At 49.5% G+C, this 26,357-nt stretch overlaps 2 protein-coding genes across 6 annotated transcripts in view; both read left to right on the forward strand.

Moving 5' to 3' along the window:
* NOS1 (nitric oxide synthase 1) overlaps positions 1-12,095 on the forward strand; it is a 121,092-nt gene extending 108,997 nt beyond the window's left edge. For all 3 annotated transcript variants that reach the window (XM_070475306.1, XM_070475307.1, XM_070475304.1), the window contains exons 25-29: positions 158-279; positions 1,539-1,687; positions 3,167-3,361; positions 5,153-5,271; positions 6,254-12,095. In XM_070475306.1, coding sequence (XP_070331407.1) covers positions 158-279; positions 1,539-1,687; positions 3,167-3,361; positions 5,153-5,271; positions 6,254-6,269 — 601 coding nt within the window. In that variant the 3' untranslated portion in view covers positions 6,270-12,095. The remainder of the gene's footprint in view (positions 1-157; positions 280-1,538; positions 1,688-3,166; positions 3,362-5,152; positions 5,272-6,253) is intronic.
* A 13,354-nt stretch (positions 12,096-25,449) lies between these two features.
* FBXO21 (F-box protein 21) overlaps positions 25,450-26,357 on the forward strand; it is a 36,603-nt gene continuing 35,695 nt past the window's right edge. For 2 of the 3 annotated variants that reach the window (XM_020878841.2, XM_020878843.2), the window contains exon 1: positions 25,457-25,762. In XM_020878841.2, coding sequence (XP_020734500.1) covers positions 25,524-25,762 — 239 coding nt within the window. In that variant the 5' untranslated portion in view covers positions 25,457-25,523. Of the gene's footprint in view, positions 25,763-26,357 lie in introns of all 3 variants that reach the window. The other variant, XM_020878846.2, reaches the window with a different exon arrangement.

Raw genomic sequence — 26,357 nt, forward strand, 5'->3', positions numbered from 1 at the left:
AATTTTTTTATCGGAGGATAATTGTTTCACAGTGCTGTTGCTGAGCTCAAATATGATCAAGAACTGTTGGATCTCTGTTGCATGTACAACAGAGATCCAACAGTTCTTGATCAGATTTGAACTCAGCCAGCCTCCTGACTTTCCCTTCCTTGTCCAGAGCACCCAGCTTCCACCTACCCCAAAATCCCCAAGTGCCCTGTATCCTGGTTGGCCCAGGCACTGGCATCGCCCCCTTCCGGAGCTTCTGGCAGCAGCGGCAATTTGATATCCAACACAAAGGTGGGTTGTGGTCCAGCAAGCACAAGGCTTCCTCCCCCTGGATCCTGGGAGGGCCGCCTGTATCCTAGCAGCCAGGAGGCATGATACTGTTCTGTCTCCTTTGCATCACTGCCTGGGGAGGGACAGGGAATACTGTAGCAATCAGACCCACAGGCCAAGTTTATGGTGCAACTCCAAGGACCTGTCCAAACAAGTCATCCACACAGCTTGTTGTAAGGCCTGAAAGCCCATCCCCAGAAGACATTTCTTGGACTATTAAGATAGGAACCCCATCTTAAAATGTAAGCAGTCCTAGAAGGGGTGTGCATTAAGCCTTATCCAATGGATGTGTGTTTCTGGGATTGTTGCAAAGGCGGTTATTGAAGTGCAGGGTTTGCTGTGCGAGAAACACAACAGATCAGCTTTGGGAGGAGAGAGGGAAAAAGAAACCACAGTTCTGACATGCATTAAATGGAGATTTACTGAGCATCTCATGGATGCCAGACACTATTGTAGGTGCTAGAGGCGTAGCAATGAACAAGACAGAAACAACTGGAAACACATACACACACACTTTCTCTCTCTCTCTCGCCCCAGTGGAATTGTCATTCTAGTGGAATAGCAAACATACATTTACAAAGTACAGTTGACCCTTGACTGACATGGGAATTGCGTGGGTCAACTTATATGAAATTTTTTTTCATATAAATACATATGTACCGTCCGAGGCCCATTGAGAGCCCGTGGATGTGGAACCAGTGGGTTCAGGGGACCAACTATAGCACTTGAGCATCAGTGGATTTTGGTATCGGGGTGGGTCCTGGAAGTGACCCCTGGGATACCAAGGGACTTCACTAGGTACTGGGCAGGGGTCTAATGTACATTTATTTCTTAAAATAATCCTATGAGGTTAGATGCTGTTATTACTTCCATTTTTCATATGGGGACACGGAGACATAGAAAGTTAATTCCTCAGCATCACACAGAGCTGGGATTTTAACCCAAGCAGTCTAGCTTCCAAGTCTGAAGGTTTGGTGCTACCAGTGCTGGGGAGGGACAAAGGAATGATTGAGACCCAGAGAAAAAAGGTCTGCTGAAGTCTGAACGCGCTTGACCTACTTCCCTTAATGTGTGCGTGTGTGTGTACCTGTGTGCATGTGTGTGTGAGAGAGAGACAGACACATACCCCCTGCCCCAGTGTCACATGTGCTAAGGTTCCCAGCACCCTGGCACCCCTACATCAGGCATCAGAGCTGACAGGAGATCTCCCCGGCCCCCAGGAATGAGCCCCTGCCCCATGGTCCTGGTCTTCGGGTGCCGGCAGTCCAAGATAGACCACATCTACAGGGAAGAGACCCTGCAGGCCAAGAGCAAGGGGGTCTTCAGAGAACTGTACACGGCCTACTCCCGGGAGCCAGACAAACCAAAGGTAAGCCCGGCCCATCACACACATGTGCCCATCCACACACACACACCCTGCTCCCAAAACACCCTCACCCCTTCTGAATTCTCTTCCGTGACATCGCTCTGAACTTCAGGAAGCTTGGAGCATAAACATTCGACCTAAAATATTTAACAGCCCATACTTTATCATGCCACTTACATGAAATATCCAGAACAGCTAGATCCATAGAGACAGAAGGCTGATTTGTGGTCTCCAGGGCCGGTGGGAAGGGAGGAGTGAGGATTGACAGTTAATGGGTACAGGGTGTCCTTGTGAGGCAGGTGGAAAGGTTGTGGACCTAGATAGAAGGGGTGGTTGCTCAATACCATGAATGTGCTCAATCCCACTGCGTTGGGCTGCACATTGTAAAACACACCTGCATTTTACATTATGTGCACTTTATCACAATAAAAATATTTATAAAATGAATTAAAAGGGACTTCCCTGGTGGTCCAGTGGTTAAGACTCCTTGTTTCCAATGCAGGGGACATGGGTTCAATCCCTGGTCAAGGAACTAAGATCCCACATGCCTCGGGGCCAAAAAATAAATTTTTAAAATAAATTAATTAAATAAAAAATTTTAAAAAGTTAAACAGTGCCTCCCCCCGCCAAAAAAAATTAAACAGCCCATAAGAGGCACTCCAAGTCAGAACGGACACGTTCTACAAGACAGGGGCACATCCCTGCTGGATCTTAGGGAACTTCAACTGGACCCCAGGGGCATCCCAGGAAAGGACCCAGGACAGCCGGGGAAGGGGGTCCTCGAGGGTCTGGGTGCTGGAGCAGCTACTGGACCCCTGGCATGAGAGTTCATCAGTGTTTCAGCAGCTGGTATGGTCATGCCTAAAAGTACCAGCTGAATGCCAGGCTCACCTGGGGGAAGTTTCCTGAACAACCCAAACAAATTCCCTAGAGGCTGCACTGGACACCCCTTGTGCCCACCCGATATTTCCTTAACCCACGATTTATTGCAGCAATTCCCACAGCAGCTGGCTTTGCTCAGGTGTCACCTGTGAGCCCCTCCCCCATCTCCTGCCGTCTGTCTGGGGCTTCTCCGGCTCCCGGGCATAGGATGCCTACAGTACCAGCCCCACACCTCAGGGTGCACAGGTGTAAACACCCCCGGGGTGACCACTGGCCACGGGAGAGAGGAGCTGGCAGGGAACACCCCGCTCTTACGCCTTCAGGGGACAGCTCTGGGGCGTGGGCAGCCTGGCTCCCTCGAGGGTCCTCAGCAGAGGTGAGCTGCAAAGCAGAGGCACTGCTCATCACTCTCTCAGACTGACGTTCCCTCCTCCCCTGCCTCATTCTTCCCAGTCCCCTGCATCGCTGCACAAAACATAGACCTGCCCCCAAGCCCCTGGGCCAGGCTCTGTTCCCAGGATGGTGGGGAGGGGGGGGGGAGCTACACAGCCTGGCTCCTCCTCACCAGTGCTCCCACTCCCTGCCCCCCACATCCCGCAGAAGTACGTGCAAGACATCCTACAAGAGCAGCTGGCGGAAACCGTGTACCGAGCCCTGAAGGAGCAAGGGGGCCACATCTACGTGTGCGGGGATGTCACCATGGCGGCCGATGTCCTCAAAGCCATCCAGCACATCATGAGCCAGAAGGGCAAGCTCTCGGTGGAGGATGCTGGCGTGTTCATCAGCAGACTGAGGGTGAGTGATGGACTGGCTCCTGGGAGCCCATTTCTGGCATCCTGTCTCCTCTTCCTCGTCTTACCTGTCTCAGTGACTCGGGGGACCCGTGATGACACCCCTGCTCCCATCTTCCCATATATGACTGGGGGTAGAGGATGCAGGTGATCCCAAACCATAGTAGAGAGAGAAGGAAAGATAGCTGGGCATGCAGTGCATATATTAAATAGAATAGAGAGCTGTGATGTATGAAAATGACAAAGCGGGTGGACCATTAGTAGTTAGACAGAAACGATCCTAACCCAACCATTCCTGTCCCCAGAACCAAGCTGCAGGACTGCCCTGGGCAGTTGTGCAGGTTGGCCACTGCGCAAAAGGGTTTGTCCAAAGGGGGCAAGTAGGGGATGAAAGTCACCACCAGGCTTGGCTTCCCAAGCAGCATGCCTTGGCATAGAACTGTGTTCCCCACCAAAGGAGGGGTGTCTTTTCCTAATTTGCAGAAAGGCTAGTAGCAGCTCAGGAAGCAAAGTCCCAACTCTGTGGCCAACTGCCCCAAATAGAGTAAACTGAGCTGCAGGCTCCACAAAGCTCCAAAGGTGACCCCGTTCTTCTCCCTGCTTCCCTAAGTAAGCAGCAGTCAGGCATTTTTGTAGAAGAAACCCTTGCTCTAATTTTGATACTAAACCTACTAGGTTAAAACAATAACAGCTTTCCAGTAGAAATGCCAGAGTACCCTGGAGAGCTTCAGAGTCCCCTACCACTCTGTCTCTTTGCTGTAAGTCCTCGGAACACATTTTCATAGATTCTGCAGAAGAAGGTCGGAAAACCACCCCAACTTAAAATGAATCCACTCTACAGATGGGCAAGTTTCTTCAAAACCTTTGGGACCATGGATGCCAGAAAGAACTTAACTCTGCTCAATGCGTGTTCCCCAAACACTGCCTTTCCTCAGTGGGGGGGGGGGGGCACCTTACCCCCTTTTTAATTCTCAGTGACACTGCCCTCTGGGATCACCTTAATGCCTATCCCTCAGTTCTGCCGAAGGAGCTCCAGTGGCTCCAGAAACCCTGGGATGCCCCAAGTTCATCCTCACTCATGGTGTTTCTCGAGTTTTCTTGTTTGTTTGTTTCTGGGCAAAGCTGAGCTAAGATACTCATCGTCAGATAAACTATGTCCGGAGAAGCCTCCACTTTGGCAACCGTGGTGTTCCCTGAGAGCTAAGTGGGCATTTTGTCCTTCCTTCCGTCTCTGCTGGTCTCTACTGATGGTGATGTTTCACACTAAACCCAGCCGTGCCCCAGATCTGAACTGGTGGGAACAAGGAGGAGGGAGGAAATGGGGAAATGAGCTGAAGTTTCCCCTGGACCCCCTCAGCTTTTCTGTCCTTAGCACCCACAAAGCAGCAGCACTCTTTCTGGATGGGAACAAAAGTGTTTGTTGCCAACTGGGCTTAGAGAGACCCCCATGCCCTATAGGGCAGAGGCTCCTGCTGAAACACAGTCCTGGAGACCAGAGGAGCCTCCAGGGGGCCCTGAGTTACATCTCATTTCTTTTTTCTTTCTTTTCTTTTTTTTTTTTGGCCATGCCACAGGGCTTGCCAAACCTTAGTTCTCTGACCAGGGATGAACCCAGGCCACTCCAAGGAAAGCATTGAGTCCTAACCACTGAACCACCAGGGAACTTCCTACACCCGGTATCTTAAGGAACCATCTTCTTCACGGATATTCCATTCCAGGGTGTCCGTGTGTCCGCCCTTCTCCATGCCCTCAGCTGGCGTTTGAAGTCTGATTCCTGATTGTTTCTATCCCCTAGGATGACAACCGCTACCATGAGGATATTTTCGGGGTCACCCTGCGCACATATGAAGTGACCAACCGCCTTAGATCTGAATCCATTGCCTTCATTGAGGAGAGCAAAAAAGACACCGATGAGTAAGCTGGCTCCTTCCTCAGGGTGAGGGGCGGGCAGAGCCCTAACAGAGACGTCTGACTCCACTGACCCTGGCTTTCCCACGCTGGGGCCCCAGACCAGCAGCAGCAGCATCTCCTGGGAATGTGTTACAAATGCGAATTCCCAGGCTGCCCCAGCCCTGCTGAATCTGAATCTCTGGGGTCAGGGCACTGAGCAGTTGGTGTTTCTACCACCCCTGCAGGGCATTCTGAGTTCCCCTCAAGTGTGGGAACCCCGGCTATGGATGTCAGCTTCCACCGGGGCACCTCCAAGTTGAATGATGGCTCTCACCACTGCAAAGCTTGTGTTCCTGTTCACTGCTCCTAGGGTTTATACTACCTCCCTCACCCCCCAGATGCTGTAGCGTTCTCATGGATGCAAATTCCAATCTCCATTAGTTTGACAATCCCACTGTCCTCTAGAAATTGCTGGGAATGGTCTGAGGTACCACACAACTGGGATTGAGCATAACTCTTCAAACCTTACATTAATGCCATGACATGTCACCCTTCATTGTAAGCTCACTCCCTGCATTGTCTGCCTCGAAACCACCACCAAGTGCCCTTAAAATTAGGTGGGAATTCAGTTTCCTCGTTTTCAGTAGCCTAGGGCACACACACTCCATTTCATAAGCTTCCTCATTGTTTTCCCCCTTATGACAACATGGCAGTCTTGAAAACATACTTTGGTGTCTAGCAGGCTGACATTATTGCCTTGAAGATCACAGCTCATCCTGTCTTATTGTATGGCTGAGCCAGGCTCATTCATCTGTTCATTGATTCATTCTTCATTCACTCAAGATGAGTCCCACCTGGGTGCCAGGCCTGTCCCAGTCACTGGGGCTGCCGAGGAAGTGAAAGAGACAAAGTCCAGAACTCAGGAGCCTTTCTCTGAGTCTCTTTAAGGAAACAGAGCAGCCTTGCTCCTCTGGCACTAACTCCCTCCCCACTTCTCCTCCTACAGGGTTTTCAGCTCCTAACTGGACCCTCTTGCCCAGACGGATGGCAGGGTGGCCGCCCCATTGCACTCGGCCAGGGTGGCTGCAGGTTTTGTAAGCACGGACACTGCTGAACCTTCCCCTTGGGCACCCCCACGTGGCCCCGCTCTGCCTCTCGTCCTGTCGCCGTGCCCTGGTCCTCCTCTCCTGGGTTCTCGCCTCTCAGTGGTTTCCCGGCCCCCTCGGGCTTTCCCCTTGAGTTTTCGTGCTGCAGTGCAATGCCTTTATAGTCCGCAGTGGCTCTTAAACAAAACCGTCTCCCCCTCTCTCTCTCTTTCCAACAAGGGCAAATCACCAGTGCATGAAACCACTGGAACATGGCCAGGGCTCGGGTTAGGGTGTTTTCTGGGGTTTGCCCTGGAGAGGCTGCAGGGACCAGACAGAAGAGTTTTTTGACCTAGTCCTTCAGCCATTTGAATCCCACCCGATCCTTTTTTATGATGACGTTCCGGTCGTGCGTGTGTGTGTGTGTGTGTGTGTGTGTGTGTGCGTGCGCGTGATGGGCCTGGGTCTCCCTCTGTCCTCTTGCCTGTGCAAGCATGTCGCCTCCAGACCCTTGGTGCCAAGAAATATGCCCTAACCCGTACTGGAGCCTCACACATCCATAATTAAGGGTCTGTGCTAGCATACCTGAAACACATGGACGCATCCTAATTCTCCTGGCTATAAAGGGTCAGAGCATGGAGGTGGGATTTGATGACCAAGGGGGAAATCTCTAGTGAAAGGGGACATTAGATGCATTTAAGTAGTGGCACCAGTTAGCAGAGCTCTTACTGAGAGATTAACCCATCTGATGGATTGGGCAAACCCATTTCCCAGCCCCACCCACCCCAGCTAGGATCACCTAATCGGCCCTCTCGGCACTCTCACCCAAGACCCTAAGCAACATCGCATCCAAGGGAATGAGCTGGAAATAAGGGTCTTCCTGTCTTTGCTGCTGGGTAACTTTGGAAACATTACTTGTTGCTTAATTTCCCCTAATCATAGTGTTATGAAGCTAAAAAGTATGAATGGATCAAACTTTAAAGTTGTGAAAACTGGAAACAATATCAAGGAAGAATAGCACTGTTTTTTTTTTTTATTCTCCCACGTGGGGCTTGCTGTTTCACCCCTGGGGATACAGTAATGGAAGCCAGTGAAGGCAGATCAGGCTGGAGAGGGAATCTGTCATGAGGCATCTCACGGCTTCCTCTGCAGCCAGGGTGGGGAGACCTGCCTTCATGCCTTCATGCTTTTGGTCTTCTAAAAGAGATTCCCCCCAGTTTTTAACCTGATAAGATCATCTTAACAAATGATTCTCAACTCAGATCAAAAAGCAGGCAGCAAAGTCATTGGCAGGCATCAGGGTGGGTACCATTTCTCCCAGGCAGACAACCTGCTGAATTCACCTTCTCCGAGGAAATGGGATGGAAAGGTCCCTTCCTACACTTACGTGCTAAAAGTCAGTGGTGAGCAGTGCCCAGAGACAGCTGCTGCGCCCAGGAACCCCTTCCCCAAGGTTGAAAGGCAAGCAGCCAGCCAGTTTGGAACTTCCATCTTATTTCATTTTGCCTTGTCCTACAGAAAGCTAGCCCTTTTCTTTCTATACAGCACATGAGCATTTCTTTCTTTCTTTCTCTGCCAAAGGGGGAGAGCCCTGGCCCTCTCTGGAAGGGCCTTAGATCTGGGATGCCAGAGGTGTCCCCAGGAGGTGCCCTTAAAGACAAAGAGCAAACTCTGTCTCCCTTTTTCCACCCTTCCCGCAGCCCCCGCTGGTGTCATATCCCTGGCGCTTTGAGTTCGACTTCATGCCAGTTCTGATTACCCTGCCTGCCTTTAATCCTATTTTCTCCCGCTCAGCCTTCCATGGTACAGAGACCAAGTGCTCAGCATGCTCGGCTGACCCTCTCTGACCTGGAGGGAAGCCCATTCTAAACCCTTTCTTTCCTGCAAACACGATCCTGGCTAGGAGCTCTCCTCCCAGCAGCTTTCTTTCCAGCCGTTTGAGCCCTTTGGAGATAGCTCCTAAGATGTCACTAGCTTCTGGGGGACTGAACTGCTGTGTCCGACCCCCATCACAGAGAAATGAACCAGTGCTCCCCTTTCCAAATCAAGTTTTATGCACGAATGCTTTTCCATCGCCAGGTAAATACTCAAGAGCACTTATTCCATGCCAGGCACCTTCCTCATATAGCCCTGCCCATCTAGTAGCAGGCAGACCGAGGGAAATAGTGTCTTGTTTTATCAGGTAGTCTAAAGAAATAATCATATCACCAGGATTCATCTTTCTTCCCAAGAACGATTGTTTGGTTTGGTTTTTAAGCAAGTACCTTTCAACCCTTAACACAAGCTGATTCATAACTGCTGGCTAGAGAACAGGAGATTAGTCTGATGTGTGTCTCTTATTTGACAGAATCTCTGATACCCAAAGCCTCTCTGTAATGAATGAGCCATCAAGAGGCAGGAGTGGAGCCCCGCTTTCAGGCTCAGCTCTGATCCACAGTAGCTAAACACTGCCCTCTTGTGGTGCTGTGTAGTTCAGTCTCAGCAGCCTGCAAATTTTGGTGTTCCCAATTGGTGAGCAAAAATGGGGTTGACTGGGCGTTTGATTTGGCCGGGGGGAGCTTCACCCTAGTTGCAGGTCTCTTATTTCCCTCTACCTCTCGAGCTGGCCAGCAATAGCTCCAACTCCATTTAACAAAAAGTGAAGTTTGGCCTGGAGGGACATGAAATCCCCTGCCACCGGGAAGTGGAACAGTCATGCTCTCTGGTTGTCATTGTGAATCCTATTCCTATGGTCGTGCTGCAAAAGAAGCAGAAGTCTTTAACCTCCCAAAGAGGATACAGGCTTCCCCTTGGCTTCTACAGAGTGAGACAGGCAGGTGTCTCTGCTTTGGGGGCAATGCTTCAGACCCACCAAAGTGGAGTTTTAAAAGCAGTCCTGAGTCCAAACAGTAACTCTGCCACCATTTCTGTGGACAGCCCTGACCTGGTGACCTAATCCTTCTGAGTCTATATGTCTCCCTTTATCATAAAGTGGACTAGATGAGATAATGTCCACAAAATGCCCCAGTTACCATACTTGGCCCATGATAAGTGATCGAATTTTGTTTCACTTAATCTGTGTCGTCTTACCTCTCCGGTATCTGGAAGGCACAGTTAAGTACACACAGCAAAACATAGTTCCTCTCTTACAGAAGGTTAGGATCTGTGGTGCAGAGACGCAGGTCGTAGAATCAATGTGCAGGTCTGGGGTTTGAGCGATCGCCAGGATTCCCCTGGCAGGTTTGGGCAAACGAGATTGCCAGGATGTAGGAGTTCAGTGGAGGCAGGTGGGGGGTGGGTGATACATGGATGGAGAGCATGCAGAACGGATCAGGTCTGGCTTCTGACACAGCCCAGCTTTGGGAGGCTGAGGAAGATGGAGGTACGCAGCAGAGACAGTCAGGGAACAGATGGAATTTTGTCAAGGGATTTTGACTTTATTTGGTAGGCAACACGGAGTCCTTCGGAGTGTTTTTTTTTTAAGGGGAAGATGAGGTGATGGGGGTTTTGCTTGGAAAAGAATGTTCTGGCTACAGCATAGAGCATGGACTGCTGACCTGTTGAACTATCGGCTAGTTATTGCAGAAACCCAAGACTTGAATGAGGGAAGGGGGCAGATTATGGTGATAAAGACATTCCAGGGGTTGAATTACCAGGACCTGGACTCTGACCTGTTGTGGACAAGGAGAACAAAGGGAAAGTCAAGAGTCTGCCTCTAGGCTGAGAAGCAGGTCTCAGGAGGAAAAAACAGGCTCCAAGGAGAACCGAGTTTTCAGAGTGGACAGGAGTGCCAGGTTGCCCCCAAGTCAAAAGGGTGGATCCTTCCAAGGTCCACGCCTAGATGGGCAGAAAGAGGACTGACCCCAGGCCACCAGACATCGGCCCAAGAACACAGGAATTTCTTGCCAAACACACTCTTTGCAGCCACCTGCTTGGGGCTTCCAAAAGGAGGTCAGGTTTTGCCCTAAGTCAGGTTTGCCACAAGCAAGATTCTCTGACCCAGATCACGGTGCCAGAATGATTATCGGCAAGCCAATGTCTGGACCCCTGACCGCTATGACCCTGGTCCCTTTTAATTCATGCCATTTGGAAAAGCAAGGACTTCAGATCTTAGGCTGGCCATGTTTCCTTGTATATGTCCATCGCCCCTGCTACCAATATCCAGCATGGCACTGTGCCTGCCTTACCCTCGAAGCCTGCTGTCTGAATAGGCACGTTAATCTGAGACCACCTGCCAGAGACAAGGAAAAAGAAATATTAATCTGGGCTTCCCTTGGGACCTGCCCACACTCCCTGTCTTCTCCCAGCCCTCTCCTGCCTCTGAGCGTGCCATTCGACTCAAGAAGGCCAAAAGCAGGGACGGAGGATAAAGAATCTGAGCGGCTGTGAAAGCAACCTTGCCCCCTCCCTAGGGACTCAACACAGATGGTCCCCACAAACCTGAAGCCTTGGCGGACTAACAGCAGCCTGGCCTCTCCTCTTTCTCCCACACCCTCCTGGACCTTGGCCCACCTGCCAGTCTCTGCCTGGTGGCACAAACACGCTGATGTGTCTCGGGTGCAAGTACTCGGGTAAACTCTCATGCCAGGAAAGCAGGAACTGTTTGGGGGTCTGCTCCCTATTAATACTGTCTGAGCCGTGTGCACAAGAGGTGATTGGGAGTAAACACACCTCGGCATGTTTCTGAATTCGCTATTTCCTAGAATATCTGAGCAAGCAGGGCATGCGTGTCTGGTCCCAAGCAGAGACCGTTCTTAAGCAGGTGGCCCTGGCAGACGGGAACAGATCTGCCTGAAGATACAGCTTTCCAAAATCTTCTAGAAATTGGCTCCAGGACATCTAAGTGCCCAGACTTGGCTCCTAGGAGATGCTCAGAGGCTCTAGTCTGGAGTCCGTCAACCTCAGTACTGTTGGCATTTGGGGCTGGATAATTCTTTGGGTGGGGGGCTGCCTAGGGCTTTGTAGGATGTTGACCAGCATCCCTGGCCTCCACCCACCCACCCACCTGACCCCCCCCCCCCCCGAAAGTTGTGACAACCAACTGTGTCTTCAGACCTTGCCAGATGAAGCCTGGGGACAACAGACTCTCTACCAGCTGCCCCAGGCCTTCTTACCATCCACCTCCTGGAATAAGCGAGGCATTTCTCAGCCCACTGGTTTTCCTTCCATTATCTGCTGCCCCACGGAGACTCAAAGGATTTCAAGAGGAAATGGAAAAGTATAGTTTCACCAACTCCCTCCCAGGACAGAAAGATGGCAGCCCCAATTCAGTAAGATGCTGTGCCCTTGGCGTCCAGTTCGGATGAAGACTCACGGAGGCCCAGTGCCCTCCTGTGCCCACCCCCGCCCCGCCTCCACCCTCCTGTCCTTGCTCTCATGTTGTCGTTGTGATTGTAAGGCCCCCTCCGGGCTCAGCAGTGTTTTTCCAGGCGGCGCCAGATGGGTTTGTGGGTGGGGGTCGCCCTGTGTCGCTGGGCAGGTGGTGGGTTTCTGTTCCGGGTCTGGGGAGCCAGGGAGGTGGGCCGAGTGGGTGTCGTTGCCTCTCACCACACTGCACCGTCGGAAACTCGGACCTCCCCCTACCTCTGAGCTCTCGATGCTGCTAACGCCGCCAAGTGTCCCGTGCGCTCCAGCACCTTCCCAGAATGCGCTCTGCAAGGTTGTCCAGGCTGTGCTCGCCGCATGCTCTTCTGTATCACTCTTCTAATTTGATGAAATTCAACAAAAGTCTATTTATGCCTGTTTGCATCATGGTCAAAATATTAAAAAGTGGACTCAACTCAACTGGCTGTGGCCTTTTGTTTGACTGGCCTAGGATTTCTCACGTCTTTTGTTTACTACATGCAGCTGGCTGGGTGCCCCCAAGAAGCCCAGTCCGAGACAGAGGTGGCAGGAGGCTGATGGGTGGGGATAGGGTGGGGAGGGAACCTGAGCTGCCACGTCTCAACAGAAACTTCCACCAACCCTGCCGGGAATTCTGAAGATGCCCTTGCAGGGCTGTCCCCAGTGTAGGACAAGAAGCCCTGGCGCTCTGCAGCTGAAGCCATCCCCCAAGGGCAGGAGGGTGTTCTCAGGGTCCAGAGGAAGAGCTGTGGACTCCTGACATGGATCTGGAGGGCAGTTCTCAGTGTCCTATCCACCCTCCTCCCGACACCTTTGCCCCATCACGGCTGCATCCCTAGAAAGGACCCCAAAGGGAGAGTACCGCCTTCTCCCTCAGTCCTCTCTCCCTGAACCTAATTCCCAGCTGACTTCAGACTCTATTCCAAAAGGAAGAGGCTTCCAAAGCAATAAAAGGGGACATCCCCAGCAGTCCAGTGGTTAAGACTTTGCCTTCCAATGCAGGGGATGTGGGTTCGATCCCTAGTCTGGGAGCTAAGATCCTACATGCCTCTTGGCCAAAAAACCAAAAGATAGAAACAATATTGTAACAAATTCAGTAAAGACTTTAAAAATGGTCCACATCAAAAAAAAAAAAAAAAGCATTTAAAGGACAGATGAAGCAATCCCAAATACCCTGACAGAAGGGCTAATATGAAAAGATCAAGTGAAGGGTGGCCTTTATCAAGCCCTTTTGAACATGGCCATTTAGATGCTGTGGCCAGTTTGACCTTCACACCTATTTCCCAGTCAAAAAGCACAAGCTATTAGATACTCAACCTTTTAAATTACAAAGTTATTTATCCAACAGCAATGATACCCTTCACACTGTTCCTGACTCTTATGCCCCATCCCTGAGCCTCAGGGCCAAGTTCAAACAGGAGATGCTGATCAGCGAGGAAGCAGAAAGTCAGCACTCAATCCACACTGCCCTTCAGAAATGAATTAAAATAATGGCTAACAGTTATCAAATGCCAGTCTTTACCAGAATACTCTGACATGTTACCATTGCTCTCCACAGCTTAAAACTTGGGAAACTAAGGCAAGAGCTTGGGGCTTTCCTGGTGGCTCAAATGGTAAAGACTCTGCCTGCAATTGAACCTGGAGGCCCAGGTTCAAACCCTGGGTCAGGAAGGTCCCCTGGAGATGGGAATGGCTACCCACTCCAGTATTCTTGCCTGGAGAATTCCATGGAGAGAGAAGCCTGGCGGCTGCAGTCCATGGATTCACAAAAAGTTGGACATGACTGAGTAACTAACACTTTCACTTTCAAGGCGAAAGCAGCTCAACCAGTCAACACAGCCAGTATTAGAAATGGACTCAGCCATTAAAAAGAATTAATTTGAATCAGTTCTAATGAGATGGATGAAACTGGAGCCCATTATACAGAGCGAAGTAAGCCAGAAAGATAAAGACCATTACAGTATACTAACACATATATATGGAATTTAGAAAGATGGTAACGATAACCCTATATGCAAAACAGAAAAAGAGACTCAGATGTATAGAACAGACTTGTGGACTCTGGGAGAAGGCGAGGGTAGGATGTTTCAAGAGAACAGCATCAAAACATGTATATTATCTAGGGTGAAACAGATCACCAGCCGAGGTTGGGTGCAGGAGACAAGTGCTCGGGCCTAGCGCACTGGGAAGACCCAGAGGGATCGGGTGGAGAGGGAGGTGGGAGGGGGGACCAGGATGGGGAATACATGTAAATCCATGGCTAATTCATTTCAATGTATGACAAAAACCACTGCAATGATGTAAAGTAATTAGCCTCCAACTAATAAAAATAAATGGAAAAAAAAAAATAGAAATGGAGTTTGCGCCCAGACCGTCCGGCTTGAGAATCTGCATTTTTAACCACCACCTGGTTTCAGACCAAAAAAAAAAAAAAAAAAGCTGCCTGCCATTTCAGTAAACAAAGAATGTTCCTGCCATTCCTGTATAAACAACTGGACAACCCACCCCTCCCCTTCAGTGTACCCAGATGGGGAGTCAGGATGGAGAAAAACAGGGTGCTGGCCCTGGATAGTTAAAAGGTACATATTCAAGGAATAATTCCAACGCACCTAGACTCTGACATCTTCCCATGCATAGAACAGCACTAAGATCATTAACTTGAGAGGGCTTGGGTTTTGTGCATGTGTGTGACTAGCAGTAATCTTTTGATGTTCGACTTCATGTCCATTTGTCTTCAGCAAAAATGCCTACATACCCCTACATCTTTCTTCTCTGGAACAATTCCTCAGACCAATCTGAGATGTTGCCTTTCCCAGGCTAGAATTCTCAGCAAGGTCCCACATAAAACATAATTCTTAACTTTTCAGTTCAGTTCAGTTGCTCAGTCATGTCCGACTCTTTGCGACCCCATGAACTGCAGCACGCCAGGCCTCCCTGTCCTTCACCAGCTCCCAGAGTTTACCGAAATTCATGTCCATTGAGTCGGTGATGCCATCCAACCATCTCATCCTCTGTCGTCCCCTTTTCCTCCTGCCCTCAATCTTTCCCAGCATCAGAGTTTTTTCAAATGTCAGCCCTTCATATCAAGTGGCCAAATTATTGGAGTTTCAGCTTCAACATCAGTCCATCCAATGAACACCCAGGACTGATCTCCTTTAGGATGGACTGGTTAGATCTCCTTGCAGTCCAAGGGACCCTCAAGAGTCTTCTCCAACACCACAGTTCAAAAGCATCAATTCTTCTGCGCTCAGCTTTCTTTATAGTCCAACTCTCACATCCATACGTGACTACTAGAAAAACCATAGCCTTGACTAGACAGACATTTGTTGGCAAAGTAATGTCTCTGCTTTTTAATATGCTGTCTAGGTTGGTGATAACTTTCCTGCCAAGGAGTAAGGGTCTTTTAATTTCATGGCTGCAGTCACCGTCTACAGTCATTTTTGGAGCCCAAAAAAATAAATTCAGCTACTGTTTCCACTGTTTCCCATCTATTTGCCATGAAGTGATGGAACCAGATGCCATGATCTTAGTTTTCTGAATGTTGAGCTTTAAGCCACTCTCCTCTTTCACTTTCATCAAGAGGCTCTTTAGTTCTTCTTCACTTTCTGCCATAAGGGTGGTGTCATCTGCATATCTGAGGTTATTGATATTTCTCCTGGCAATCTTTTACGTTGTGCCTTTTTTTTTTCCAGTTGACACAGTGCTGCTAAGAGACTATCACAGTTCAAATCCCGGCTCCTCTACTTCTGAGCTGTGCAACTTTAGATAAGTTGCCTAACCTCTCTGTGCCTTCATTTCTTCACTGTAAAATAGGTTGTGATGATTTTGACTTCATTGCCTTGCAATAGGATTAAATGAGTTAATATATACAACACACAGAGAATATAACGGCATGGAATGGAATAGAGCAGGACAGAACGGAATAGTCCTATACATGAGTAAACTAGCTCTGGTCCCTTCCAACTTTCTCATCGCTTTTCTGTATGTATGTATTTATTTATTGCTGTGCTAGGTCTTCATTGCTGTGTGTGGGCTTTCTCTCTTTGCAGCGAGCAGGGACTCCTCTCTAGTTGTGGTGTGCGGGCTTCTCATTGTGGAGGCTTCTCTTGTTGCAGAGCGCGGGGCTCTAGGGCACGTGGGCTTCAGTGGTTGCAGCTCGAGGGCTCCAGAGTACAGGCTCAGTAGTCGTGGCACACAGGCTTAGCTGCTCCATGGCATGTGGGATCTTCCTGGAATAGGGATTGAACCCGTGTCTCCTGCAGCGTCAGGCGGATTCCTAACCACTGGACCACCAGGCAAGTCCCAGTCCTTTTTCCTTATTGAAACTCAAAACAGCCTCATCTTGTTGCTGTTTGCCGTTTGACACTTAGGTGCTGGGTTTCCCAGACCACCTGCCATCACAGGGGCCACTGGTTTTAAAAGCCAAATCCTTGCCCTCTCCCCACACCTGCTCATTAGTGCTCGCTGGGGATTCAGGTTTGTCACCGCTGCATTTTTAACCAGTTCTTCCGTGTGACCCGTACACACACTGGAGTTTTGACAGGCCCAGCCTCGAGAGGTGGCTGGGGACAATTTAACATTTGTGTGCCTCCTGACTGGGGTGGCTTCTGTAGCCTGGCAACCAGGTGAAAAATCCAAGTTTACACTGAAACAAAACCTTCCCAACCACAAATCAAAGGAGAAGGGAGTGGGAAACAAGTGGGGGAAGGAAAAAAAGGAATTTTGAGTAACAGCAGATCAATACAGAATATGAGCTTCACAGTCAGTTGAATAGTAAAAAAAATGCACTTCTGTTTTTTATTGTACCCTTTGCAAAACCGCTGAGGAGGCAAAAAACAGGGAACGTATTTACAATCAATACAGAGCTTAACCCACATCAGTAGAAGGAAATCACTTTAGCAATAGCCTCTGGAGGAAAATAAGATTAAGTTAATCAAATAGCAGAAGATTAAAACCAGAGTAAATAGTAAATTAGTAAAGTGATTTTTTTTTTTAAACGCAAATCTTTTATATTACTAGACCGGGGTGGGGGCAGGGTGGAAGGACAAGGGTGGATGGGTCTCCCCGCTTCTTGGCATCTTCATTTTCTCGGCTGGAAGTCAGAGTCGAGGTTGGAAGTTGGTGTTAGAAGCCCCACTCTCTCCTCCCTAATTTACTGTTTCAGGGAATTTTGAGATCTTCAAGAGTGATGAGTCCTATGTGCCATAAGGATATATTGGGGAAAAGAAACTATTAAAGGCAAGAAAGCCTCTAAGACACACTACCAACTCAAGGTATAGTATCTGTGGCATTAGTTAAACTTTAAGCAGTGAGTAACTGAATTAGTTCTGTTTTGAAGGCTTTGAAAAGAATCGCTAATGGAAATGTAGTTACTAGCAGAAAAGCCTCAGGGAAAATCTGTGGGAGAGACACCTGTTCCTTGCTTCTCCAAGCTGGTGCTAATAACATCGCCTTCCTTGAAAAGCACACACTGCCCCCAGATTGCCCCTTCAGCCCCCCTCGCCTTTGCTCAAAGGCATTTGAGACCCCCAGGGACCAGAGGGGGAAGAGCAACCTCTCTGTCCAACATTCAGTGCCTGCTCTGGCCACAAGCAGTCTTCTGCGTTTCTGTTTAGGCCACTGCTCCACCCAAACCATCCAGTCTTCTGATTTGCCCCCAAGGGCTCTAAACACAACTTTTATTTTCCTTCTAGCTTGCCTTTGCTTCTGCCACGCCCCTCACCTAGAGAGCCCACCCTGCCCTCTCATTTCTTCGGATCCCACCTCCATTGTTGAGGGCAGGATTCAAACACTGCCTTTTCAGAGAAGCCCTCCTCCACCGTCCAGCTATACTTCCTGCCTGTACCAATTGCTTGGCATAGTGGAGATACTGCTTTGCAATTGTGTGTGTGTATGTGTATCTGTTTTACCTGCTTCTGCGTATCCATTATCTGTTGCCACAATAATGCTGCCTAACAAACAGTCACAACATCTCCCTGGCACGCTACTTTATTGCTGCAGGGGTTGGAATCATGCTGCTATGAGCCAAGGGATTCAAGTAGCCTCTACAAGCCAAGAAGGGTTTCACCCAGAGCCTCCACAAAGAACAGAGCTCTGCTGCATCTTGATCTTAGCCTCCTAAGACCCACTTGAGACTCTGACATCCAGGGCAATAAGATCACTCGTTGGTATGGTTTTAAGACCCTAAGTTGTGGTAATTTGTTACAGCAGCAATAGAAAAGTAAAATCTCTATTAAATTTGTATTAATTTCTTATTGCTACTGATCTAAGGAAGAATCTATTTCCTTAGGTTTTCCAGCTTTTAGAAAGCTGGCCACATGTCTTGGCTTACGGCCCAACATCACTCCCACCTCTGTATCCATCGTCACATCCCCTCTCTCTGACTCCGACCCTCCTGTGCCCCTCTTTTATATATTTATATATATATATATATTAAAAAGGCTTCCCAGGTGGCTCAGCAGTAAAGAATCTGCCTGCATTGCTGGAGACGCAGGAAATGTGGGTTCGATCCCTGGGTCAGGAAGCTCCCCTGGAGGAGGGCATGGCAACGCACTCCAGTATTCTTGCCTGGAGAATTCCATAGAGGAGCCTGGTGGGCTGAAGTCCATGGGGTCGCAAAGAGTCAGACATGACTGAAGCGACTGAGCACGCATGCACATAAATATATATATATGTGGCTGCGCTGACTCTTAGTTATGGCACTAAAGATCTTCAGTGTTCATTGTGGCATGTGAGATCTTTAGTTGTGGCATGTGAACTCTTAGTTGCAGCATGTGGGATCTAGTTCCCTGACCAGGGATTGAACCTGGGGCCTCCTGCATTGGGATTTCAGAGTCGGCCACTGGACCACCAGGAAAGTCACCCACCTGTCTGATAAGGACCCTTGTGATTACATTGGGCCCACAGGATTGTCCGGGATTCTCTCTTCATCTCAAGATTCCTAACTTGATTCCATCTGCAAAGTCTCTTTTGCTGTGTAAGATACCTGTGATGTTGTGGTTTATAGTAAGGAATATATTTGCTCTTGGGCTTACCCAGTGAAAATGGAAACCCTCTTGAGTGTTCTTGCCTGGAGAAGTCCATGGACAGAGGAGCCTCCTGAGCTACAGTACACAGGGTCACAAAGAGTCAGACATGACTGAGCATGCATGCTATGCTACATATTTGGTCTCGGTCCTGTGTCTGGCTCAGAGCTCCTAAAATTCTTGGAATCTCCTGTGATAAGAGTGATGAAGGCGTCTTGTTATTCTTAACAAGCCGCTTTCAACCACACCTGAGTTTATGTTACTATGGTGACTTTTGGAAAGCACCTGAGGAAGGGGGCTGGTTGCCAGGGGAACCAACCAGGTGATGAGAGGGTTGGATCTTTTGGTCCTACGCCCCTGAGCTCCTCAGAGGGAAGGGGGGCTGGAGGTTGAATCAACTGTCAATGCCCAGTGATTTAATCAGTCATTCCAATGGAGTGTTGTCGTTTAGTCACTAAGTCGTGTCTTACTCTTTGTGACCCCATGGACTGTAGCCCGCCAGGCTCCTCTGTCTATGGGGATTCTCCAGGCAAGAATACTGGAGTGGGTTGCCATTTCCTACAGGCGATCTTCCCAACCCAGGGATCTAACCCCCGTCTCTCACATCTCCCATCTGTAGGCAGATTCTGTACCATCTGAGCCACCAAATAGTTGAGCAAATGGGACAGAGCCCCTGCTTACACGGAGGTTACTGTTTATAGGAAAAAATGTGTTCATTATCAAATTAATGATAAACCTTGCAACCCTCACCAAACGCCCCTTCTTTCCTCATTTTACATAAAGGTCCCCCAGTTGACTTAGGAGTTTATCCTGTGTGTCCCTTTTCTAAAAGAGGGTCTCCAGGGAATTCCCCAACGGTCCAGTGGTTAGGACTCTGGGCTTTCACTGCCAAGTGCCTGTATTTGATCTCTGGTTCCATGCAGGCTGTGTGATGTGGCCAAAAAAAGCAATAATAAAATAGGGCCCCTGGGACGTCCCTAATGGTCCAGTGGTTAACACTTCGCCCTTCCACTGCAAGGGGTACAGGCTCAATCCCTGGTCAGGGAACTAAGATCCCACATGCCAAGCAGCACAGCCAGAAAAAAATAAGAAAATAAGTAAAGTAAAATAGGACTGCAGACAATAACGCTTCAGGCTCCTTCTGACTGCAAAAAATGCACAACCTCAAAGCTTCAGTTCAGTTGCTCAGTTGCGTCCAACTCTTTGTGACCCCATGGATTGCAGCACGCCAGGCCTCTCTGTCCATCACCAACTCCTGGAGTTTAACTCAAACTCATGTCCATTGAGTCGGTGATGCCATCCAACCATCTCATCCTCTGTCGTCCCCTTCTCCTCCCGCCTTCAATCTTTCCCAGCATCAGGGTCTTTTCAAATGAGTCAGTTCTTCACATCAGGTAACCAAAGTATCAACTTACATTTTCTTTGGGGACCTTACTGAGGACTCTAGCCCAGGAAGTCAGCCTCTCAGAAAGCTTGGGAGGAATTGTTCCAAAGTAAAAAGGGAGAAGCCAGGATACATAGGAGTTTTTGCTGGGGGGAGGTGGGCGGGGAAACAAAAATTAGTCCAACATCAAAAGATTGCTGCTAATCACACACACACACACACACACACACACCCGAAAACAGACATCTTGAGTTAATGATTTTAGTGCGTTTTTCTGTACGGAAAAATGCAAGAGGCCTGGCTCATGGAAACCATCCCTTTGATAGGTATCTCTAACAGTGTAGGGCCAACACCATGTTTTCCTCCACCCTGAATTCCCCTCAGGGTGCACCATCCAGGTGGTGGCTGACTTGAGGGTGGCAGCATTCTTTGTTTACTGAACAGGAGGCAATGTTCTTTGTCCACACCCCACAGAGCCTGAGTTAGCTGGCGGGTGAATCTGATACGCCAGTGTATGTGTTACAGCAGTTTAGGAGCATGTGTGCTCAGTTGCTTAGTCATATCTGACTCTTTGCAGCCCCACAGACTGAAGCCCACCAGGTTCCTCTATCCATTGGGATTCTCCAGGCAAGAATACCGGAGTTGCCATGCCCTCTTCCAGGGGATCTTCTCCACCCAGGGATCGAACCCAGATCTCTACCATTACAGGCGGATTCTTTACCGTCTGAGCCACCACGGAAGCCCAGGAATACTGGAGTGGGTAGCCTATCCCTTCCCCAGGGAATGCTCTCAACCCAGGAATTGAACTAGGGTTTCCTGCAGTGCAGGCAGATTCTTTACCACCTGAACTAAGTGCCGAATGAATGAAAGGGGTTCTTCAAGGGCAGGAGAGTGAAGCAGGCTTAGTCTGGGATCAGCAGGCTTGTGTTCCTGGAGGCAAGTTCTTGAGTTGAAGCTAAAGGATGAGTAGGAGCTTCAGACAGTCCAGGAAAGTGGCCCTGGATTAGCAGTTAGGAGAGAGAATCTAGGGCCTGGACCAGAAGAGAAAGGATGCGTTTATTTATTTTGAGAACAAGGAAAACCATAGAAGATGTTGAGGGAGGTTGAGATATAGTCTCTTTAGCTGGACTGTGGTGGTCTCATGGGGAAGGAATTTTGAAGTCCTCCAGCCAAAGGTAACCAGAAATACACCTGATGGTCCAGGAAGATATTCTCTTGCTATAGAAGGGGAAGGGCACCCAGAAGGAACTCTGGGGAGCCAGGTTAGTCAAGCACTGGGCTTGTGTGAGGGGGTTTTAAATAGGAACTCAGGTAGTGGGGGCGGGGTGGCTTCCCAGGTGGAGCTAATGGTAAAGAACCTGCGTGCAATGCAGGAGACATGAGACATGGGTTAGATGCCCGGGTCAGAAAGATCCCCTGGTGGAGGGCGTGGGAGCCTACTCTAGTATTCATGCCTGGAGAATTCCATGGACAGAGGAGCCTGGCGGGCTACAGTCCACAGGGTCGCATAGAGTTGGACACAAGTGAAGTGATAGCATGCACACACAGATAGTGGGGATCATCTTTGGGTTAAATACAGTCAACAGTTCAGCAGAAAGGTACATTAAAAACTTAGAATCTTCCCTGTCACCAAAATGAAAAGAGACCCATTCCCTCTTTTCTTTCTTAGAGCATTTCCTTGATAAATTCTGTATGTGTAAATCTTTCCACTGTCTTTTTTTTTTTTTTTTTTTGGCCATGCCGCAGGATATGTGGGATCTTAGTTCCTTGACCAGGGATCTAACCTGTGCTCCCTGCATTGGAAGCACGGAGTCTTTACCACTGGACCACCAGGGAAGTCCCTCCTCTGTCTCTTTCATAGGGATGTGAATCTTTTCTGTGGGTTCTTTTTTTTTTTTTAATACTATGGCACACTATACACAACAGGAAATTTACAATTCAACTATTTTTAAGTATAAATTCAGTGGCATGGAGGGCATTCATGCAGTGTAACTGTCAACCACTATCTCTTTCCAGAACTTTCTCATCACCCTAGACAGAAACTCTGTACCCATTCTGCAAGAACTCCCCATTCTCTTCTCCCTCTCCGCCCATGGTAGACCTCTAATCTACATTCTGTCTCCAAGAATTTGCCTATTCTATATGTTTCATAGAAGTGTGATCATACAATAGCTGTCCTTTTGAGTGTGGCTTCTTTTTTAAATTAATTAACTTGGCTGCACCAGGTCTTAGTTGCAACATATGGGATCTTTAGTTGCGGCATGCGGAATCTAGTTCCCTGGCCAGGGTTTGAACCTGAGCCCCCTACGCATTGAGAGCGCAGAGTCTTAGCCACTGGACCACCAGGGAAGTCCCTCATGTGCATTCTTCCACTTAGCATCATGTTCTCAGGGTTTCCCCATGTTGTAGCACATGCCAGTGCTACATTCCTTTTTATGGCTGAGTATTACTCCACTGTGTGTCTATACTACATTTTGCAAATTTTTTCAAAGGCTAAATAAATAAGCCTCTTGGCCAATATCACAACCCAGGACTATTTCTTTTAAGGGCATGGGAGCCATCTCTTTGAAATGTAAATGTCAAGGAAAGTTGTGTCCTTGTCTCCCTGCCATGTGGGAGTTTGAGCACTTGTATTTATACTGTAACTGCCAGCTTATCACAAAGATGAGAAATTTTATTATTCCTTGAGACAAAGACAGGTAGTATAATATGTGTTCCACTTAGCAGGTGACTTTAGCATGACCTGGGCTAGGGAAAGTGTGATCAGACTCTTACCTTTTAGTGCTTTAAAAAAAAAAAACAAAAACACTTATTTATTTATTTAGGCTGTGCTTGGTCTTATTTGAGGCATGTGGGATCTAGTTCCCCAACCAGGGATCGAACCCAGGTCCCCTGCTTTGGGATGGAGTCTTAGCCACTAGGTCAACAGAGAAGTCTCAGATCCTCTTACTTTTTAAGTGAATGGTAATTTACAAGCCACCACTAATCTCGGGAGAGTCCCTTGGACTGCAAGGAGATCCAACCAGTCCATCCTAAAGGAGATCAGTCCTGGGTGTTCATTGGAAGGACTGATGTTGAAGCTGAAACTCCAATACTTTGGCCACCTGATGGGAAGAGCTGACTCATTTGAAAAGACCCTGATGCTGGGAAAGATTGAGGTCAGGAAGAGAAGGGGACGACAGAGGATGAGGTGATTGGATGGCATCACAAACTCAATGGACATGGGTTTGGGTGAACTCCAGGAGTTGGTGATGGACAGGGAGGCCTGGCGTGCTGCGATTCATGGGGTCACAAAGAGTCGGACACAACTGAGTGACTGAACTGAACTGAACTGAACTAATCTCGGGAGCATGTACATGATGCAATGTTTGGCTGTCTATAAAAAGGTGGGATTTCTCTCTGTGGTCTCATTAGCAGGTTACCTGTGATGTATATCACCATCTGGTTCAACGCATGTTCAACAATAAAAATGTTCTTCTTTCCTAGGACTTGGGGAGGAGTCTCTGGATTGGCAGAGGAAAATTTAATTTTAATTTGTCATTGATCAGAAAGCAAGAGTCATTCGTAAAAAACAGCTTCTGCCTCACAGGCTGGAAACTTTGCCAAGATCTGAGTGTTACCAAGGCTGATGTTCACCTTCTCAGGGCCAGGGCTGGACTGTTAGGAGCCACAGTAGAGATAGGAACAGAGACAGTGGCTGAAGAGAGAGAAGAGACAGATTTGACAGATATTAAAAGTGATCATTCAGACAAGAAATTGCTTCCCTATTTTCTCCCATAAAAGCTTCTTTGAAGTAACTGAGGCACAGAAATCTTAACCTGTATTGGGCATCCGAATAGAAATCATGTATGCTAGCACATAGCTCCGGAGAAGGCAATGGCACCCCACTCCAGTACTCTTGCCTAGAAAATCCCATTGACGGAGGAGCCTGGTGGGCTGCAGTCCATGGGGTCCCTACTAGTCGGACACAATTGAGCAACTTCACTTTCACTTTTCACTTTCACACATTGGAGAAGGAAATGGCAGCCCACTCCAGTGTTCTTGCCTGGAGAATCCCAGGGACAAGGGAGCCTGGTGGGCTGCCGTGTCTGGGGTCACACAGAGTCAGACACGACTGAAGCAGCACACAGCTCAATCCTTTTTCCAGCTCCTGTGGGATCTAACAGCGGTTAGCACATTCAGTGGTTGAAAGCTTCAAATCTGGAGCCACCACCTGATTCCAACTCAAAGTTGCCCAGCTAAGCCCTTCACCATTTCCTGGCCTACAAAATCAAGAGCCCAGAAACAAGGTTGTTTCCATCTCCTAGGTTTTGGATTTATTTCTTACTCAGTGGCGGGAACTGATGTACATGCATTGTTTCATTTAATAGGAAGACCTATTGTTATCCCCATTTCATAGATGTGAAAGCAGAGGCTTGGAGATGTTATGCTCTACTGGGCATTTGGACCCAGATGGCGAGGGAGAGAGAAGTAACAAGGATGGCAACAGTTTCCAGTTTTGCAGGAATGCATGGATGGGTAGCCCTTTCCAAGGCAGAAACCACTGGGAAAGAAACAAGGTAAACTGGGGGTGGGGGTCGGGGGGAGGACTCTGAACTCCTGGGAGGCAAGGACACTGTCTTATCCACCTGTGTCCCCAAGGCACCCAGTACAGGGCCTGGCACCAAACTGAGCTGAAAAACTGAAATAGGTGCAGGTGTGGAAAAAAAGAGAGTGCCTGCCTGGAACTGAATGGGAGCTCCTGTTTGGAGGATTCAAATCCAGGTTCCACCACTTTTTGTCTCTGTCACTTCTAATGAGTACGCCCACCTTTGTGAACTAGGTCTTCCTTATCTGTAGATCAAATATAAATATGGTACCTATCACAGCCGGGCTCACATAGGCGGCCGTGAAAAACGTGCTTACAATGCTTGGCACAGCACCCACTCATGAGTTTTATTATTACAGCATACTGGTTTAGCATCCAGTCAAGCAGAGTCAAGCAGATCTGGGTTAGAATCTAGGACAAGGGACTCCCAACAAGTCCCTTTATCTCCCTGAAGCTCAGTTTCCCCATCTGTAACTTGGGAAGGACAGTTCTTAGGGTTATTGCGGAGGATGGAAGCTACTAATACTGTCCCCTGACAGCTCCCAGGCCCACAGCGCCTTATTTTCCTAGACGCGTTTCCTTCCCTCGGCCAGGGGTGCAGCCCTCCCCGAGCAGTTGGGGCTGAGGGGGTGTGGCCACGGGCCTGAGCGAAGGAGGGGCGGGGGACCCCGTTTCCCGCCCCTCGAGGCGGGTGGGCGGAGCCAAGCGGGGCTGTGGCCACAGGCCTGGGCGGGGCGTGGGGAGCCGGGGGGGGGGGGGTGCGTGGGAGGATCTCGACGCCCGCCCCTCGAACCGGGTGGGCGGGGCCAAGTGGGGCGCCCTGGCGCGAGCGAACGCGCGCGCGCGCGCAGGGACCCAGGTACGCGGACAAGATGGCGGCGGCATTGGTCGACAGCGCGATGGAGGTGGTACCGGCGCTGGTGGAGGAGGCCGCGCCCGAGGCGGCGGGCCTCAGCTGCCTCGTCAACCTGCCGGGAGAGGTGCTAGAGTACATCCTGTGTAGCGGCTCGCTGACGGCCGCCGACATCGGCCGCGTCTCCAGCACCTGCCGGCGGCTGCGCGAGCTGTGCCAGGGTAGCGGGAAGGTGTGGAAGGAGCAGTTCCGGGTGAGGTGAGCCCGCGCTCCCCCTTCTCTCTGCGCGCCCCCCACCCCACCCCGGGGCCCCGGCCTGGCAGCTCTGAGCCGCCGCCGCCTCCCTGCCGGCTCGGGGACCCCACCCCCGGGAGGACCCCTTCCCGCGGACAGACAGACAAAGGCCTCCAGGCCGCTGGCCCCTCCGTCCACTCCAGGCGGACTCGCGGATACCGAGGACTCGCCCGGCCCTCCATCAAGGATGACGATCGTGGTTATCACCGCCGATCCATCCTGCGCGCTTCTTTTGTGCCCGACTCCGTGCTAAAATGTTTACACGGACCCGGTGATGCAGTGATCCTAACGGCCGTTTGAGGGAAACGGGCGCAGCATCTCTTTGGCGGTTGGCCGAGAGCACAGATTTCACTTAGGACCCGGGATAAAATCTGGCCCTGGCATACTCATCGTGTGACCTTGGGGGTAGCAGCTTCCCTTTTTGGAGCCTCATGTATCGACTTTAAATTGTGTTGTGATGAAGACCTATCTTTTACTGTGGTGGTTAGATGAGCTGATACATGGGGAGCCTTACACAGGGCCCGGCTCTTAGGACGCGCACAATTAATGTTAACTGTGA

The sequence above is a fragment of the Odocoileus virginianus genome, chromosome 12, assembly GCF_023699985.2.
Source record: "Odocoileus virginianus isolate 20LAN1187 ecotype Illinois chromosome 12, Ovbor_1.2, whole genome shotgun sequence".
Lineage (NCBI taxonomy): Eukaryota > Metazoa > Chordata > Mammalia > Artiodactyla > Cervidae > Odocoileus > Odocoileus virginianus.